The 20,484-nt window shown below is 38.6% G+C and overlaps 1 protein-coding gene across 1 annotated transcript; it reads left to right on the forward strand.

Moving 5' to 3' along the window:
* Positions 1-17,525, forward strand: HSD17B13 (hydroxysteroid 17-beta dehydrogenase 13). Its single transcript, XM_032861972.1, has 7 exons — positions 1-233; positions 3,921-4,028; positions 5,020-5,151; positions 7,298-7,404; positions 9,098-9,235; positions 12,061-12,177; positions 17,312-17,525. Exons 1-7 carry the CDS (start codon positions 24-26, stop codon positions 17,400-17,402), a joined length of 903 nt encoding a protein of 300 aa, XP_032717863.1. The 5' UTR covers positions 1-23; the 3' UTR covers positions 17,403-17,525.
* Positions 17,526-20,484: the final 2,959 nt, after the last annotated feature.

Below are 20,484 nucleotides of genomic sequence, written 5' to 3' on the forward strand. Positions count from 1 at the left end.
AGAGAGGAATACAGAGCAGAGCCATGAATATTATCCTGGATCTCCTCCTGCTCCTGCTCACCATTATCTACTCCTACTTGGAGGCACTGGTGAAGGTTTTCTTTCCCCGAAGGAGAAAATCGGTGGCTGGGGAGATCGTTCTCATTACAGGATCTGGGCATGGAATCGGGAGGTGGACTGCATACGAATTTGCAAAACGGAAGAGCCGACTGGTTCTGTGGGATATTAATAAGGTAACGTATTCACGTGCCCATCTTTTGAAGTCACAAGTAAGACATATGTTGTAAAAATTATTTAACTTAGCAATTGCTTACCTTTGTATTTTTCTTTTTCAACGTTTAATAAATTCTCCAGTGCCATATTCTACATATGTATTGGGATGGTTTGACAAAGGGAACATAATTGAGAACTAAGCAGTGATTTTTTTTTTAAAGATTTTATTTATTTATTTGAGAGCAAGACAGTGAGAGAGATCATGAGCGAGGAGAAGGTCAGAGGGAGAAGCAGACTCCCCATGGAGCTGGGAGCCCGATGTGGGACTCGATCCCGGGACTCCAGGATCACGACCTGAGCTGAAGGCAGTCGTCCAACCAACTGAGCCACCCAGGCGTCCCAGCAGTGATTTTTTTTAATGCCATGATATGCAGGTTGATAACACGGACTCGGAGCCAGGCTACTTCCAAGCTTCCCCGTTTCCTTATCATTTTTTTTTTAAGATTTTATTTATTTATTTGAGAGAGAGAGAGCAAACATGAGCAGGGAGGAAGGGTTGGGAGAGAGAGAAGCAGGCACCCCACTGAGCAAGGAGCCCAGTGCCGAACTCAATCTCAAGACACTGGGACCATGACTTGAGCTGAAGGCAGATGCTTAACCAACTGAGCCTCCCAGTTGCCCCACCGTTTCCTTCTCTTTGAGATTTTTTTTTTTAAGATTTTTTTTTTTTTAATTTTATTTGACACAGAGAGAGAGATCACAAGTAGGCAGAGAGGCAGGCAGAGAGAGAGGGGGAAGCAGGCTCCCTGCTAAGCAGAGAGAGCCTGAGGTGGGGCTCGATCCCAGGACCCTGGTATCATGACCTGAGCCGAAGGCAGAGGCTTCACCCACTGAGACACCCAGGCGCCCCTAGGAATGTTTTTTACATTGTTAAAAGCATGTCAAACAAGGCAAAAACCAAATAAACAAAGAAGAACATATGATAGAACCTCTTAGTGCCTTCCCTCACATGCACACCATCCTAAAATATTTACTCTGGCAATTTACACAATAGTTTGTGGACTCCTAGGCAAGAGGATTAAACAAGTGAATATTAAACAAGTGAATGCTAGGCCATAGTAAACATTAGTCGTGTTAAATAAAACCCACAACCAGTGGGTCGGGCTTTCTCTTGAGTATTCATATTTTTCTTGTACTGTTATTTGTAAACACTATATTAGCTACTCAGAACTGAAATAACTGAAATTTTGTATCATTTCTCCTAAACTTATGAATTCTGGTAAGGCCATGAAAATATACACAGAAAAATGTTGCAGGATTTTAAGATTGGAAAAACTAAAGTTTTTTTTAAGAATCAGGTTTTCCACAAATCACAATGAGATCTTAACTGCCATCGTATTACTACTCTCTGATGTTCTTTGCTATCGTGTCCAGTTGGCCCCTGCTTCTTAAAGCCTTCAGAAATGTCACTTGGGGGCACCTGGCTGACTCAGTCAATGGAGCACGTGACTCTTGATCTTGGGGTCTAAATCCAAGCCCCACACTGAGGGTAGAGATTACTTAAAAGTAAAATCTCTAAAAAGAAAGGTCACTTGAACTTAGAAAAGTAGTTCTTTTCTGGTTCCTTCCAGACACTAAGGATACTATACAAGGAAAAGTTGACACATTTCTGTGTAACAGACCCAGGCATTTAATAGATGAGTTGATGTACATGAAAGTGATTTGGCTTCAGTTTGGTCCATGAAGAGATTCCAGTGCAGTCTTTAGAAAAGGACAAGAATTTAAATTGAGAAAACTTGTCTGCTGTTCTCAAGCATTCATCAAAAAAAGAGAACTAAGTATAAATCCATGAAAAAGACTTGATAAAATCTAACCTTTGGATCTTTCCAGATGTGTGTTTTGGGGGAGAGAATTCACACTTAATTACATTTTTAAAGTTCCAGTGACAAAGAAAAAAAAATTGACTTATTTAAGATTCTGCCTGAAGGATGAGTTGCCTCACCTCACAGGATTTCTTTGAATCCTTGAATTTTATGGTTAAACATTAAAGGTATTAAACGATTTACTCTAGGGCTACAAATGTAACTCAGATCTTCCTTACCTGTAGAAGGTCCCAACTCCTTTTTTGTTATGGCTGGCTTCTTTTGCCTGACCTAATGAATCATCTTAGCAGTTTCCCTCACTCAATCTGAACTGTTGCTTTAGGAAAACTCTGGAAAGTGGAGTAAACAACGCAAGCTGGAGTTGAAGCTAAAGCAACTATTTTGCTTACGAAAAGACAAGGCATTACATTTTGTAGTTCTATAGCTCGGTTGTAAGACTGACAAATTTTTAATTCTTCAATCAAAGCCTCTGAGGAAAGCTCTGGTGACCAGTGCTCTCTACTGACCATGAATCTAGAGACAAGAGAATGCATGGTGGTTCCTATAATTGGGCAATGAGCAAGCCACCAACTGAAGTAAAAATTGGGGAAAGAGCACCTGTCCTCCTTTACTCCTCTGCGACTCCCAAAAGACTATGAGGGGACATTGACTCTGTGACTATGTGTCCTAGTTTCTGTTCAGGTCTCTTCTTTGGGATTTCAAGCTACTGCTCTGGGGCATAGCCTGAAGTATTGGAATATGAAGGACCCCAGGGAGACAGGGATGGCTAAGGGAACCCACCTGTCACTCATTCAGGGACTGGCCCCCCCACCCCAAGCAACAGCCACACAACTAACAACTCATTGTGAGAAAAGGGTTTTCAGGTGTCCTTGCCTCTTAATCACAAAGAGTTTATAAGTCGTGAGAGGAAAAAGTGGAATTTTTAAAACCTTATAATCTTAATAAAATCAACAGAACTCAAAACTTGAAAAGAATTCTAATTTTCCAGAAATGCAGGTCGAGAAACAACAGGACAATTTTATTTTAGGAAGAAGGTCTTTGAATTCAGGCTGGAAATAAGTTTCTCCCTCTCCATGTCCTGCAATAGTTACAAAGTTACCACAAAGTTACTATATTTGCAAATTTGAGAAGACTATCCAGAGGCCCTCCCCCATTTTCACTCCAGAACACTCCCACACAAGATTATGTCCCCAAGAGTAGTTTGTCTCCCTATAAAAGTCTTCCTCAAATAAGGGTACTTCTTTCTCCTTCCCTCCTAGAGGGTTCAGTTAGAATCCTCAAGAAAACTATGACAGGCAGAGGCATAGACTTTAAAATTACCATCGTTTAGAATTGCTTTGCTACCTATTAAATGGTTGGTGCTCAATAAATATATGTAAAATGGAAAGCTGAGTGTTCTTTTCTCGTGTCCTCAAACATCTCCATTCATGACCCCACCAAGAGCAACATCTTTCAAGTGTGTTCTAGCTGTGAGAGTAGTCTGCTTTAGAAAAACTACCTCCTGGAGAACCCTCTAACCCAAGATAAAAAGCTAGAAAAACATGAAGGATCCCCCCCCCAACTTTGACAAAGAACGGCTGTTGAGAATAAAGCCAAACAAGGTGAAAACCCGTGACGGATGGGAGCACTGGCTGGCAGAAAAGTCAGGTAAAATCTCTTTGCACATTAAGCAAGCAGCGGCTCTCCTGAAACTTTCTTACAAACGAGGGGGCATTTTGGACATGAATTTTAATCTTTAAAGACATTTCTTCTCCAGTTCTTTCTCTCCCACTCTTGTCCCCTAACTGACCAACATCTTTCTGCGTTTATCCTTTCCGAGTACAGCGCGGTGTTGAGGAAACAGCAGCCGAATGCAGAAAACTGGGGGCCACTGCCCATGCCTATGTGGTGGACTGCGGTAACCGAGATGACATTTATAACTCTGTGAAGCAGGTGAGACTTCAGATGACACATTTCTTCAAATGATTTTGTGTCCATTGACATGGAAAATGTAGTTTCTTTCTGGCAGCCTGATTTTGATTACAACTGAGGAGGCTGCGTGAAGAAGGAAGGACATATATTATCTCCACTCAACTCTGGCTATTCCTATTGTTAAATATTAGGGTCAATTTCTTTGTGCTCAGAGGTTTGAGCAGTGGTGCGGAGTGACAGAGAAGAGTTTTATCCCCAGGAGAAAGGATCGCTTTCTAGTTTCATTTTAGTCCTATTACTTTGGCACTAATTCCTTTTTTTATCTGCAGTTTTTTTCCTCTGAGGGATTTTATTTATGTTGCTGGTAACCTAGCCTTCTATAGAAAATGTAATGTTAATAATATGACATTGTTTAAAAGAGTAGATATCAAATACAATGAACTGAGCACACTGATAAATGACTGCAGGCTTTACTCTCCCCAATAACCCTATTGACCTCATTTGACAGATAAGCAAACTGAGGTTCACAGGGGTTAGGCTGTCTGTGGGCACATGGCTAGTGGGTGGTAGGACCAAGATTACTTAGTTGTTGAAAAAACTATGACAGTGTTCCCTTGACATCCACTTTTTTTTTTTTTTAAGATTTATTTATTTGACAGAGAGAGATCACAAGTAGGCAGAGAGGCAGGCAGGGGGCAGGGGAGGGCTGGGGGAAGCAGGCTCCCTGCTGAGCAGAGAGCCGAATGTGGGGCTCCATCCCAAGACCCTGAGATCATGACCTGAGCCAAAGGCAGAGGCTTCACCCACTGAGCCACCCAGGCGCCCGACATCCACTTTTTGACTCAAGTTTTTGTCCTGCCTGAACTCTCAGAGATCTGATGGAGTTCAATAAAGAATCTAGTCCCTGAATGACCTCAGCCCTGAAACTTTGTTTCTTTTCTTTTTTTCAAAACATTGAGTTTCTATAACACATCCAGTGAATGTGTTTTTGTTTTTGTTTTCCATTTCAAAGGTAAAGAAAGAAGTGGGAGATGTGACCATCCTGGTGAATAACGCTGGGACAATATATCCAGCTGAACTTCTTAGTACCAAGGATGAAGAGATCACCAAAACTTTTGAGGTCAACATCCTGGGACATTTTTGGGTGAGTGTGAGAAGAGTTTCTGGTGTGTGGATATCTCACACTCCTCTTTAGGTGTAGTTAAGTTCACACCTTTATATTTGCCTTAAATCAAGAATCACCAAATTAATTTGAGTGGGAGTCTCTGACAGAAGGGCATGGAGTTTGAAGGGACACAGCTCACCAGAACGTAGGCTAGTTGGTCCGTCTTATACACCAGAACCTAACACAAAACATGCCCTGGATGGACCGAGTGCTCAATATATTTGTGGAGCTTTGCTAAGGGTTGTCCGTGTACATCTTTTCAGTGCTTTAGAGGAAATGTATACGATATACATTCAGTTGTGACTTCTACCATGGAATTTTAGAACTGAAAGGACAACATAAATCACTACTTGAATGTATATAGGGGTTAGGAACATTTCTGCACGGGACTCAGACAAGCTCTAGATCCGTGACAAAGTTAGATATATGGCTCTACAGACCTCTTATAATTGGTTATCGGAAGACTGGAAGGGGCGCCTGGATGGCTCAGTCGTTAAGCAGCTGCTTTTGGCTCAGGTCATGATCCCAGGGTTCTGGGATGGAGCTCCACACTGGGCTCCCTGCTCAGCAGGAAGCCTGCTTCCCCCTCTTCCACTCCGCCTGCTTGTGTACCCTCTCTTGCGGTGTCTGTCAAATAAATAAAATCTTAGGGGGAAAAAAAAAGGAGACTGAACTATGAGTTTGTAGAAAGCATTTACATGGATTTATCTTCCAGTGCCCCAATACTAAGTCTAGAGCCTAGAGCAAATCTGGATTCTGGAAGAGATGTGTCCCCCCCCCACCGCCCCCCACATCTGCCCAGCCCCCACACATACTAGTGAGGAATGATTATTATGCCCACCAAACTACATAGGGACCTCATGTGTTAGTTATCTATAGCTCCATAGCACATTATATCAAAATTTAACGGCTTAGAGCAACAATAAATGTTTGTTTTCGTTTCAGAGTTTGTGGGTCAGAAATTTGCAAGTGGCTTGGTTTGGCAGTTCTGGCTGTGAGAATTTGCCATAGGGTCCGTAGGGTGTGTTTATTTCGAAAAATAATGATACTTCTCACAAAACAGCAAAAGCTTTTTGGAGACAAAGAATGTCTTTCTGTTTCCTGTAACATCAACATGTAATACACAATGTCACAAATAGGGAGATACTAAATGTAATCATGATAGACCATGATTGTGGATAGGACAAAACTCAGCTTTTTCTACTTAACTTGATATAGTAACACAAGGTTTCAATTCTTCTGATTAGAATGATAAAGCTCCAAACCAAAAAGAAAAAAAGAAAAGATAAAAAAAAATTACATGATACCAGATTACCATAGGGGATATTTTCAGTTCTGAAAACACTAAATTTTTCCCTTGATATTATTCAGTTGACCTATCCATAAAAGAGATACTTGATTCCTTCTGAAGGAACAAGAGAGGAATTTTATTTTTAAGATTTTTGTTTATTGGGGCACCTGGGTGGCTCAGTCGGTTAAGTGTCTCCCTTCAGCTCAGGTCATGATCCCAAGGTCCAGGGATCAAGCCCCCAACTGGGCTCCCTGCTCAGCAGGGAACCTGCTTCTCCTTCTGCCCCTCACCCCACTCGTTCTCTGTCTTTCTCTCTCTCTCTCCCTCTCTCAAATAAAGAAAATATTTAAAAAAAGGTTTTTTAAACGTATTTATTTAGAGAGAGAGGGAGAGAGAGTGTACAGGAGCCTACAAGCACAGGGAGAGGCAGTGGGAGAGGGAGAGAAAGAATCGTGAGCACACTCTGCACTGAGCCTAGAACCCAACAAGGGCTCCATTTCGTGACCCTGAGATGGTGATCTGAGCCAAAATCAGGAGTCAGACACTTAACTGACCGAGCCTCCCAGGTCCCCCAAGGAAGAAGGGGGCGTATTAAAATGAGTTCTTAGCATGTGATATTTAGTACACAGTCCTCAATGCCAGCTTAAACAAATACATTTCCATCTTTTTCATTTCTGTCATTTACATGGAAGTGATCATGGAATATTGACACGTATTTCACGTCATCTTTAAAGTTGTCTCAAATGTTATTTTTTCTTAAAAAGAAAACTACCTAATTTAGATTCCTAATACCTGTACCATGTTTGTTTTTTTCTTTCTGCAATGATCTTTAAGATCACAAAAGCACTTCTTCCATCCATGATGAAGAGAAATCATGGCCACATTGTCACAGTGGCTTCAGTGTGTGGCCACGGAGTGATTCCTTATCTTATCCCATATTGGTAAGTAATATTTTCCAGCAATGACATACATACATATATATATATATATATATATATATATATATATATATATATATGGACTTTTAAGGGTTTATTAGACCTTAGATTCCAATCCTCGTCACAGGGTTATTTACAGAATTTACATAGTCATCTAGAATAAACTTTTAAAATGTCTCCTCCTAAAACAGTGAAACTGGTTGTATTGTTAAAATAGATTTCTGAAAGCTCCTCTGTAAAGCAATGAAATGTAATGCCTAGTATGTTTCCATTGTATCCTGGAAAGAGTTCATGTTGATAAAAGAAACAGGGACCCACAGACTAAGAAGTAAAACCTACAGTAGTCCAAATGAGCATAAATGGGTGCCGTCACCCGCATGCCCAAGATCAGCTCACCAGAGCGAGCCCTGGACCAAAACATTTTCCAGTGTGCTTGTGCCACGAAAGATGGTGTATGGATGAGAGAGAGAGAGGGACTGAGCCTCTAGCTGATTAAAAGATGCAGATAGTACATTCCATGATCTACCCCTTGGTAGACCAAAGAGAAAAGGTTGGGGGGGCCCCGAGGATATACTCTTTGCAAAATCTCTTTTTCTTGTAAATTCCTTCAATGGTATCTCTTTTCCTTACTTCGGCTTCATATCGACCTCATCGAAAAACTTGCTAACAGTTGGTCCAGTTCTTTTTATAACAGGCAACACATGAGTCTCAGTGGGAGGGTGTGGGTAATTAATAGATTTATTATGTACCTGGACATCATGATCAAGGTTAAACCGAGTCATGGACAAAATTACTTCTGACACTGAAAGCACCATAGTTACATTTCAGTGTCAGGGGTCATTGCACACACATAAGGGTTGTTTCAAGCTGCCTCTGCTATCTTAAAATATAAGAATTTCACAGATTAAACATTTGCTATTGTTTTAATGTTTAGGAACGTGGAAACCCAATGTCATAATACTTTTCTTTTTTCGCTTCTCCCTTAAGAAAGCAGCTGGCCTTTAATTTTACTGTTCTTATTGTCAACTGATTCAAAAATACAATGAACATTTATATAGATTCTTACAGGTAATGAAGTTATAAGGCATATATGCCAAACAATTTAATCCTCAAGTCAGCCCTATATTTTATTACTTTCATTTAAAAATCAGAACATCAAAGAAGATAGTGATATGCTGAAGGCAGCACACACAGGCACCCCCACGCCACCTGAAGTCTTTTCATTTACTCCAGATTTTCACAATGAAATTAAGAAGCCAAAGTGGCCTCTAAGGTCAAGAGGGAAACTAGGAACTCACTTAGCAAGAAAGGAGAAATGTGTAGAGTCCCACAGAAGTTGCAGTGTAAATATTAGTTATGTAGTTTTTCTAAGTATGTCTTTCCTATTTCATACCTTTTCAAAATAAAAACAACAGTTAAAACTGATCAGAAAACAGCCTGACCAGAAAACCTTACTCTAGGGTAGAAATGTGAGCAGTAAATCAGTTAATACATTACTAGGATCCATTCTATTGCTATCATTGCGAAGTAAGAAATTGGTACATTCAGAATTCTTTAAAACCATGTTAAGAAAATGTAGATGAAAACTGATGACCAAGTGGAAGATTTAGGATGTTGGCTTCTACTTGTTCTCAAACCAAATCAGCGTTGCCTTCTTACAGAAAGCTAGTAATGATGGTGGGTAATTCTCTTGCAGTGCCAGCAAATTTGCTGCCGTTGGCTTCCATAGAGCTCTGACATCAGAACTTGAAACCTTGGGGAAAACTGGAATCAAAACCTCATGTCTCTGCCCAGTTTTTGTGAATACTGGGTTCACCAAAAACCCAAGCACAAGGTGAGGTAGAAGTCAAGTTAGGATGAGAATATGGCATGAGAAATTGATATGAAATCTGTACAAGAAATCTTTAGGTGGATCAACTGAGAAAAATATGGAAAAAATGAACAAGGAAAAATATTTCTTCTTAATATTGTACTACCTTTAAGTTTTCACTTTGAAATTAGATGAATAAAGGGGGAAAATGCATTGATGACTAGCAGGAGTGACCGGCTGCCAACGAGTTAGGCAATGGGGTATTTATTTGCGTCCAGGTGAAAGGTTCAACACACTCAGGTGCCAAGAGGGAACGAGAGGGGGGTGGGACAGGCTGGAGAGGTGTGCTCAAGGATGTCAAGAGTGTCCTCTCCTAGAAGCCCCACCCCTAAAATGGATATTATGTAACATCCCCCTTGCCCATTCATGGTTTGTCCTCCTCAGACTATGGAAAAATACAAGTATATGCCCCCTTTCCATCTTCCATGGTGCTAGCATGAAGTACTCCAACATTTTTCAAACTGCTCTGATCCTAAGCATCCTCACCTGGGCTTCCATAGGAAATAAATGTTCTATCGGTCTTCCTTAGAGATTCTGATTGAGTAGGCCGAGATGAGCTCCAAGAATGAGACGTTTTGCTTTGCTTTGCTTTACAAGCATACCTGTACCTACCAGATAAGTCTGGAGACAGGTTTGGAGAACACTGATGTATTAAATATAACCACAGCATTTGATCACCATTACCTCCTTGTCCTCCATAAAAATGCAAATCCTCTTAGGAGCAGCAGTAAATTAGGCCCCTAACCCTTTTATCAAGATGAATTTCTATGAGAAGTTTATCTCTGGTAAGGGAGGATTTGAAACCGTAAGAGAGGAGAAAATGGTCCTGAAAGGAGACGGGGCAGGGGAGGGGGGGACACCAAGGCAGAAAGGTAAGGAGATAGTCCCTAAAATTCAGATACCCTCACAGATTTGCCTCGATTCTGGTATATATTCTGCTGTAGGTTAACAAAAGACGCTAAGCTTGCTCATCTGAAGCCAGTTTGGTACTAAAGGGGAACTAGTCCTCGATATATTCCTTCACAAGAGCTAACAAATTCTCCTTAAAACTTAGCCTCCTTTGAAGCCACTGATTCAGAGCTCCGGACTAGCTGTGTGGCCCCTGGAGCTGTGGTCCCCTGCAGGCAGTGCAGTTTTTAATAGTGCTAGACCACAGGCGCTTATTAAGTACACAGTATTTAACTAAATACCGCGGTATGACTGGGACTCTGGACTCAGTTTGCCTAAACTGCAAATTGGGCCAAATAAAACCCTTTTGGTAAGCATTCAGGACTAGTGTGCGCCAAGAGGACCAGGTCCACTGGTGGGGAAGACACAGTAGATGAGAACAGTAAGGCTAATGCGACCCCAGAGAGTGTGGAGGCCTGAGGGTGTGACCCTTAGGGGCTGATAGGCAATGCTGAAGATTGACCCAGAAAGCTGGATTCCGAATCCCCTTGGCAAAGGCTAAAATATTTATATACTAATGTCAAGCTTGGCTCAGACACTGGGTTAAAGAAACCAGGTAGGAAAACTCAGGGAGGGAAGAGGCAGAACCCAATAATTTAGAAAGGTATTGATTTATATTACTCTGTGCTGACTTGCTACTCAATGCCATGGAAACCTCCATCCCATAATAATCTGGAGTAAATCACAGAACATGTCAGGAAAGGAAGTTACAACTTAGCTCTTCTACCTTTTTCCATTCAGCCTGTGCCCAGACTTCTTAGTTTTGATGTAACACTTTCAGTCCATTTATATTTTAATTTCTTGTCATCATCTTGCACTAGTGGGTCTTCCACTCTGAGCCTGTGGTTTTAAATGCTTCTCGGGAACTCATGTACACAGTCTTCAGTATGTACAAGGTCACACCTCCAGAATGCAGTATACTCCCTGTGCGCATCTTGAACTCTCATTAAATTGTAACATAGGCAGTTCAGAGGTGGACTGCAAGAATTAGATGCCTTCAAAATAACCCAGTTTTGGGACACCTGGGTGGCTCAGTCAGTGGAGTGGCAGCCTTCGGCTCAGGTCATGATCCCAGGGTCCTGGGTTCGAGTCCCACATCCAGCTCTCTGATTGGGAGAGAGCCTGCTTCTCCCTCTGCCTTCTCATGTACATGAACTTGTACATGTTCACACTCACTCTCTCTCACACACAAATAAAATCTCAAAACAACAACAACAATCCAGCTTTATGGGGATAACTCCAGTAGAAACAAATTATGCTTAACAATAGCCTTGTATCCTGGAAGCCCTGAAGAAAGATGTCAGATATTTCCTTTCTGTCCCCAAAATAATCCTACCCACTACTCTTCCTTGCCTGGAACCTCTTCACCTCTATCATCTAATTCCTCTTCACCACTTGATAAATTTTTTAAAGATCTGTTTATTTATTAGAGAGCATGAACAGAAGGGACAGAGGGAGAAGGAGAGAGAAAATCCTCCAGCAGACTCCCTGCTGAGAGTAGAGCCCATTACGAGGCTCCATCCCAGGACCATGAGATCATGACCTGAGCAGAAACCGAGAGTCGGATGCTTAACTAACTGAGCCACCCGGCGCCCCTCCACCCTTTTGATATTTTGAGGGAGTGAGCCATTAAACATGCCCAGTGGATGGGAAAGTTTAAGATTGTGAGAACAAAACATCCCCATGTCATATGTGGGGCGGGTGGGAGCAGGTGGCATTTCTTCAGTGAATCCTAGAAACTTTTAAATCCTAATTTGGTATCATGATAAGTTAAATTTCCTGCCTTTGATAATTAAAGCAACAACAACAAAAATAACCAAACTTTTTTCTTCTTATCACAGACTGTGGCCTCTCTTGGAGACAGATACAGTTGCAAGAAGCTTGATAGACGGAATACTTACCAATAAGAAGATGATTTTTGTTCCATCGTATTTCAATATCTATATAGTACTAGACAAGTAAGTATAGCACGAAACATCTAAAATGCTAAAAACACCGATAGAGCTGTCATTATGATGAAGAGTATTTCAGCTGTGAAAGTTGCTGTGGAAACCCTCTCCCAGGCCTGGGGAGAACAGTTAAGTTTTCTCTGTTACTGCCTTATTCAGTCCCCCCAAAAAAGAATGATTCATTTTCTCTACCACATCTACCATCTCACTTTAATCTTTGCTAGAGACCATTCCAACTGAAGGAAAAACAGTTTAAAGAAAATGCAATATAGCTGAAAATAAAGGGTCTATTTAAAAGCCTACTGGAGTTTTGATGGAAGTTGCATTGAATCTATTGATCAACCGGGGAAGAATTGACATTAACAATAGTGAGTCTTCCAATCCAAGAAAACAAAGAACATAAAATATCTTTCCTATTTTTTCTCTTACCTTCTTTAATATCTCTACACAACATTTTATCGTTTTCAGCATACGGTCTTATACACCTTTTATCAGATGCATCCCAAAATTTTAATATTTTTTATGTTATTGCAAATGGCATTAAAAAAATTTCCTATTTCCCATTGTTTGTTACTAATCTGTGTTTGATTTTTGCATTTTGATCTTGTATTTAGCACCCTTGCAGAATTCATTTCTAGTAGTTTTTGTAGATTTTCACAGATTTTTTTTTTTACAGATTATTTCAGATGATCATATTGTCTGCAAATAAAGGCACTTTTACTTCTTCTTTACATCCAAGTATTCCTCTTAAGCTTAAGAGTATTAAGTATTTCACAATTAAGTATAACATTAGCTGTAGATGTTTTTTCATAGATGCTTTTTATCATGTTTAGGAAGTTCCCTTCTATTACTATTTTGATGAGCATTTTTATCAAATGCTTTTGCTAACTGTATTAAGATCATATTTTCTTTCATTTTCATTTCCATTTGTTGATATGGTACATTTTGCTGATTAATTTTAAAGAATAAATTACCCCTCCATTGTAATGTGTTTGTCTGATTTTTTATCAGTATAATATTGACCTCATAGAATGAGTTGGAAAGTATACCCTCCTCTTCCCTTTTCCAAAAGAGCTTCTGTGGGATTGGTATTATTTTTTCTTTAAACTTTTGGGAGAATTCACTAGTGAAGCCATCTGGGCCTATTTTCTTTGTAGAAAAGTTTTAACTACAACCTAATTTCTTTAAAACCTATAGGGCTATTCAGGGTACTTATTTGTTCTTGGTAATGTGTGTCCTTCAGGGAACTTGTCCATTTCATCTAAGTTGTCAAATTTATTGGAATAAATGTATTCATAATTTCCCTTATTGTATTTTTAATATATTTAGAATATCTCATGCCTGATATTGGTAATTTGTTTTTTTTATTTTTTATTCTCTTCAGTCTATCTAGTGGTTTATCAATTTATTGATTTTTTCCAAAGAACTAGCATTTGGTTTATTTTTTTTTTAAGGTTTTATTTATTTGACAGATCACAAGTAGGCAGAGAGGCAGGCGGAGAGAGAGAGAGAGGGAAGCAGGCTCCCTGCTCAGCAGAGAGCCCGATGCGGGGCTCGATCCCAGGACCCTGAGGTCATAACCTGAGCTGAAGGCAGAGGCTTAATCCACTGAGCCACCAAGGCACCCCAATTTTTTTACGTATTTTTTTAATTTTTCATATGTTCTATTTCACTAACTTCTGATCTTTATTATTTCTTTTATGATGACTATTTTCCATTTAATTTTCCCTTCTTTTTCTAGTTAGTGTGGAAACTGAGTTCATCTATTTTTTTCCTAGTATAGGCACTTAATGCTATAAAGTTCCCCTGTGTACTATTTTCAATTCTGTCTCTCAATTTCTAACATATTATGTTTTCATTTATAGTCTGTTCAGAATACTTTCTGATTTCCCTTTTGTATCATGGGTAGCTTAGAGATGCATTTTTTAGTTTCTAACTTTTTGGAGATTTTCCTGGTTTCTAATTTAATTACTTTTTAATGATATATTTGACAAGACACATACTATGACCTTGATATATGAGACAAGGTTAAGCTTGGAAAATGGTTTATTTTGGTAAGTGTTCCATGTGTACCCAAAAAGAATGAATAGAGTATTCCTTATTGTTGAGTGTTCTATAAATGTCAGCTTAGATCAAATTGATAGTGTTATTTTCTATTTTATCAATTATTGAAAGGAATCTCAATCTTTAACTATAATTATGAATTTGTCTATTTTCTTTGCTTTTCATTTTTGCTTCCTGTATTTTGAAGTTCTGTTATTATGTGCATTGCAATTAGGATTATTATGTCCTCTGGATGAATGAACAACTCTGTTATGTTGGAAATAACCTTATTTATCCCTGGAAATATACTTTGCTATGAAATCTACTGATATTAATACAGCCACTTCAGCTTCTTTAGATTAATGTTCTTAGTATATCTTGTTCTTTTCTTTTACTCTTAATCTATTTATCTCCTTATATTTGAAATGTGTTTTTGTAGGCAGTGTATAGTTCTTTTTTTTTAATCCAATTTGGCAATCTATGCCTTTTAATTGGGGGTATTTAGACTCTTTACATTTAATATGAATATTGACATAGTTAGATTTAAATCTTAGGTGTAAAGCTTGCTATTTGTTTTCTATTTATCCCATTTATTCTTGGTTCCTTTTTCTCTTTTTCTGCCTCCTTTTGGTTTAATTGAGTATTTTCATATTTCCGTATTATTTCATCTTTTGGGTTACTAACTATAATTATTTGTTTTGTTACTTTAGTTATTGCTTAGAATTCATAGTATGTGTCTTTAATTTATCACAGTCAATCTTCAAATGATATTATACCACTTTCTGTATAGTCTAAGAACCTTACAATGGCATACTTCTATCTCTCCCCTCTGACTTATGCTATGATTGTCATACATTTTAATTCTACATATGTTAAAAAACATACATTATGTAGTTTTTGTTTGTTTAAACAGTCAATATCTTTTTAGAGATATTTAAATAACCAGGTAAATTCTTAAATGTTATCCATTGGTTAACATTTCTGGTGCTCTTCATTCATTTGTGTAGATCCAGACTTCTATTGGGTTTCATTTTCCCTCTGCCTGAAGAGTATCCTTTAACACTTTCTCAGAGAAGTTCTGCTGGTTGTGAATTCTTTTGCTTTGTGTATGTTTAACAAATTCTTTATTTTGTCCTAAGCTTTGAAAGATATGTTTACTGAGTATAGAATTCTAGGTTGGTAGTTTTTTGTTTTTTGATACTTAAATGACATTCTCTGTCACCTCTATGACTTCTGTATCATCTCTGCTGGAGGCTGTTCTAACTAAAGCAAAGATTGTTTTTAAAGGAATATAGTAAAGTGATTAAGAATGAAGGCTCCACCTAAGATTAAAAACCGCTTTACCACTTATGGAGTGTTTTGACCATGGATGAGTTATTTAACCTCTGTGGCCTCAGGCTTTCCATATATAAAATGCAGATGGTGTTAATACCTCCTTTCTAAGCATACCATAAAAATACCAGAAGACAAGTGAAGCCCCTGCCATTAAAAACAACAACAACAATGCAGAAGTCAGATATTAAAGGCTTAGGAAGCAGAACTTGCATAACATTCTAGGAAAAAGGGCATCTGGATGGCTCAGTCTGTAGAGCATGCAACTCTTGATCTTGGGATTGTGAGTTCAAACCCAACAGTGGGTGGAGAGATTACTTAAAAATTAAAGAAAATGTTTAAAATATGCTCAGAAGAGATAGGAATATTTACCCAGAGGAGATAATCTCAGCTTTCTTTTGAAGGGCAGTTTATGATTGACTAAAATTGTATCAATGAGAAGATAACAGTGCTAACTTCTCAAGGCCTTGGGTCATTTTGAAAGCAATCCACATAAACGGTGCTACCTTGGAATGGAACAATCCAAGAATGGGGACAAACTTCATTGCTACATCAATTTCAATCTTCCATTTTAGCTTAAATAGACTAACTGAAATTAACATAACCTCAGCCTCATGGTAACATCATTTCAAGGATTGACTAAAGGTCTTGTTGCTAAGCAAATGTAAGAAAGGAGTTTCATGGGATTCCTCCTCTCTTGGGGCTCAAAACGGGTCATGTTAATGTTGAAAGAAATCAAAATCATAGCATATTTTCTTATGAACAAGGTACTAAGCATAGTCATCCTGTCAGGTTTGGAGAATAGGTATCCTTGTACAAGAAACAAGAGTCTCAAAGTCTTTGGTATTATTGTGGAATTGTCATGATGGTTACGTAGCAACAGGGACTTACCGTTTATCTTCTTCACATATAATTCCTTTTACAGAGATAGACAATGTTGTGAGCCGATGCAGTTACTAGCATGGAGGTTTCTTTGTGAGAATAGTTAAATAGTTCTACTTGTCTTTCTCCCAGCCAGAACTTCGTTGCCCCTTTGCTTATTCTATCCATTCAACCCCAGGCAAGGATGTAAATCTTGCATTAGTCAACACCAAAATGATTTTCTGTATGACTTTCTTTGCAGAATGTGTTATACCTTCCTTCTTAAATTCACACATACGCTCTTCCTTTCATCTGCCTGCTCAAATCTTACTCATCCTTGAACACTTTTGAAGTTTTCCTTCACTATTCTAACCCACATGAATTCTCCTCACAGTTATAGCCCTTAATTAGAGAAGGCTGGTATTTCTCATTCATTGCCTCCTATTAGCCTCTTAGCTCAACAATAAGCTGCTCAGGCCATAGCTGAGTACCTTCGTATAAGGTGTGTAACAGATAGTAAATATTTAAGGAGAAGTGAAGGGATGTAGGTTCGGCAGTCTTTCTGTGAATGCTTCCTATCAGGATTCATTGACAGTTTCAGCAGTAAGTCCAGCCCTTCAGTTTCACATCTTTATCATATAAAATCTCCTTTAATATTTCATTAATATGAGAAGGTTTTAAGAGTAGTATATGTCAGTGCTTTCTTTATATGTCCACAGTATTTGAATTACGAGTGTTAAAAGACACATGCACACACAGAGAGGGGTAGATGTGAAGGGAAAAAGGAGGAACACAGGAAGACTAAATGCAAACCAGATAACACTCCATAAATTTTAACGGACAACAAAAAAGAACTCTCATGTCAAAAATTTTTAATTGAGAATTTTTCATCTTTTTTTTTATACAGATTTCTTCCTGAACGAGCCTTGGCAGCTATAAATCATTTACAGAACATTCAATTTGAAGCAGTGATTGGCCACAAAACCAAAATGAAATGAATAATTGAGCTCCAGCCAGAGATGTACGCACCTTAACAATGTAAATCTAAGTTTAGAATCAATGCATCAAAGCTTAATTTCACATTTTTCAATACTGTTAATATTAAAAACATTGGTTTGACATTAGCAGCGCTCAAATGAATGAGACTAATTACCTGTCTTTCTCAAGAATATTAATGTAGCTCTAACAAATCCATTTTTCATCCCATGCTTCTTAAAAACTTCTGTGCTTACATACACATACTCAAAAAGCCACTCTTCTTAAGATATTTTATTTCTTTTCTTTCTGCTTCGAGGGGAACAAGGCTACCTCCCTGAGAGTAAATACAAAGTGAACTTATTTACACAGGAAAGGCCTAAGACCTTGTCAACACGTACGCTAGTTGTTGTGACCTAGCAGTTGGAGATGAAGTTTAAGGAGGCGGTAGTCCTCCAAAGGACAAAGAGTTTAGTTCTATGAAATTCAACATATGGAAGCTTTCTCTAGCTTCTCCCATTTCATCAGTCCAAAACAGTGCAACTAGTTTCTTGCTTGATTCTGTCCTTTGTATAGCTCTTATGTCCACCAGGAGTAGACACTCTACTTTCTGCCCTTTTCATAACCTCTTAAAATACTGTGCCATACAAAAGGTGACCCTCTCTTGAATCTCAGGATATCTGAAATTTTAACCCCATGATAACTTCCTTCTTTGTAGCTTGTGCTTTCACATATCATTGGTATCAGAGATGTTTAGATAGTTTTGAGCTTCAAAAATAAAAACTAACAGAGAAAGGAGTTAGGCTGACTACCTAATACTAGACAGTGGATGTAAGAGATGAAAGAGTGGTATCTTTTTTAAATAGAAAAAAAAATCTGATTCCCACTACATCAAGAGTAATCTTATTTCAGGGTTTTTCTCATATGATGCTTTTATATCAACTATCTGCCTGTTTTTATTTAAAATGATAGATTAAAAACTAATCATTAATAAAAATTTCTTAAAAACAAATGACAAGTATGTTGTGCTTTTAAAAAATAATCTCTTGGGTGCCTGGGTGGCTCAGTTGGCTAAGCAACTGCCTTTGGCTCAGGTCATGATCCTGGAGTCTCGGGATCAAGACCCACATCGGGCTCCCGGATAACCAGGGAGTCTCCTTCTCCCACTGACCTCTCTCCTCTCAGCTTTCTCTCTCTCATTCTCTCTCTCTCAAATAAATAAGTTAAATCTTTTAAAAATTAAATAAATAATAAGCCTCTTGTGGTTATTAAATAGAGATTTGATTTCTAATCTCTCAGTCTCAATGAATCTCCTTCAGAAAGCAAGGATCTGGATGGTGACAGCTAGAACCTGCAGATACTAAGGGGTCCTGGGGTTCTCTCAGCTTTGTCTTCTTTGACAGCAGGAGTGTTGGTTTATCAAATGACTTACTGAACCCTTTCTGTGTGTGGCACTGAGTGAAGTATTACTGTTTGAGATTTTTTTTTCCTAGCTACTTTGGCAATAATTTTTATTCATGATGATGTTTTATTTTTTAATTACTTTTTAAAGATTTTATTTGTCAGAAGAGAGCACAAGCAGGGGGAGAGGCAGGCAGAGGGAGAAGCAGACTCCTTACCTAGCAAGGAGCCCAAGGCAGGACTCGATCCCAGGACCCTGGGATCATGACCTGAGCTGAAGGCAGACGGTTAGCTGACTGAGCCATCCACGTGCCCCCGTGATGACATTTTAATTCCTTGTTTTAAAACTAAGAACTGTAGGGACGCTTAGGTGGCTCTGTTGGTTGAGTGTCTGCCTTTAGCTCGGGTCATGATTCCACGGTCCTGGGATCGAGTCCCACGTCAGCTCCCTGCTCAGCAGGGAGTCTGCTTCTCCCTCTGCCTGCCTCTCTCACTCTCTGTGCTCTCTCTCTCTCTCACTCTCTGACAAATGAATAAATAAAATTAAAATTTAAACTAAGAACTGTATAAGTGAAGCTTAAAATGTGTTATTTTAAAAGTATGATTACAAAATTTCAAAAGAGAAATATGTAAAGTAGAAAATATAAGCCTACCCCCCCACAATCCCATTCCTCAGAGGTCAGGCTATTAATGCACAACCTTCTGGTCATTTTAAAATGCATATATATGATAAATACATTACATTCTTTTATTATGTGTTATTGTATGTGTTACATAATAGGTTGATAACATGCATTATATTCTGTAACGTGTTTTTTTTTAACTTACCAATGTACAAACAGCCTTTTCTTTCAGTAGAGTTTAACCTCATCCTTTTTCTTGGGCTTACAGTACTAAATGATATTATAATAAACAATCCCTTTGTAACAGACATTTTTAATGTTTCCAATTTCTTATTGCTCAACAAATCCAAAAAGATTGAAATAATACCATGCATATTTTCCAACCACAACAATATGAAACTAGAAATCCGTCACAGGAAAAATCTGGAAAGAATACATATATATAGAAGCTAAGTAACATGGAACTAAACAATGAATGGATCACCCAAGAAATCAAAGAGGAAATAAAAAAAAAAATACATGGAGACAGGGGCACCTGGGTGACTCACTCAGTTGAGCATCCAGTTCTTGATTTTGGCTCAGGTCATGATCTTGGGATCCTGAGATGGAGCCCCGTGTCAGCCTCTGCACTCAGCATGGAGTCTGCTTGAGTTTCTCTCTCCCTCTGCCCCTCCCCAACAACTCTCATAGTCTCTCTCTCAAATAAATAAATAAAATCTTTAAAAAAAAATACATGGAGATAAATGAAAAGGAAATTACAATGGTCCAAAATCTTTGGATGCAGCAAAAGATGTTTGAAGAGGGAAGATTACAGCGGTACAGACCTACCTCAAGAAGCAAGAAAAACCTCAAACAACCTAATCTTACACCCAAAGGAACTAGAAAAAACCAAAAGCCAGTAGAAGAGAGGAAATAACAAAGATTAGAGCAGAAATAAATGAAATAGAGACCCCCCCAAAAAAATCAAAAACAAAACAAAAACTCGAATAGGGCAAGGAAACCAAGAGCTAGTTCTTTGAAAAGATCAAGAAAACTGATAAACATTTAGCCAGACTCATGAAGTGTGGAGGGTGGGTGGGCA

Source organism: Lontra canadensis, unplaced genomic scaffold, assembly GCF_010015895.1.
Source record: "Lontra canadensis isolate GAN:19392208 unplaced genomic scaffold, GSC_riverotter_1.0 scaffold1, whole genome shotgun sequence".
Classification (NCBI taxonomy): domain Eukaryota; kingdom Metazoa; phylum Chordata; class Mammalia; order Carnivora; family Mustelidae; genus Lontra; species Lontra canadensis.

Bases quoted from the DNA above. Each gene is read 5' to 3' on its own strand.
- HSD17B13 (XM_032861972.1), top strand. From the start codon at position 24: ATGAATATTATCCTGGATCTCCTCCTGCTCCTGCTCACCATTATCTAC. The intron at 4,029-5,019 runs GTGAGACTTCAG...TCCATTTCAAAG, and splicing joins TTTATAACTCTGTGAAGCAG to GTAAAGAAAGAAGTGGGAGA. The intron at 9,236-12,060 runs GTGAGGTAGAAG...TTCTTATCACAG, and splicing joins ACCAAAAACCCAAGCACAAG to ACTGTGGCCTCTCTTGGAGA.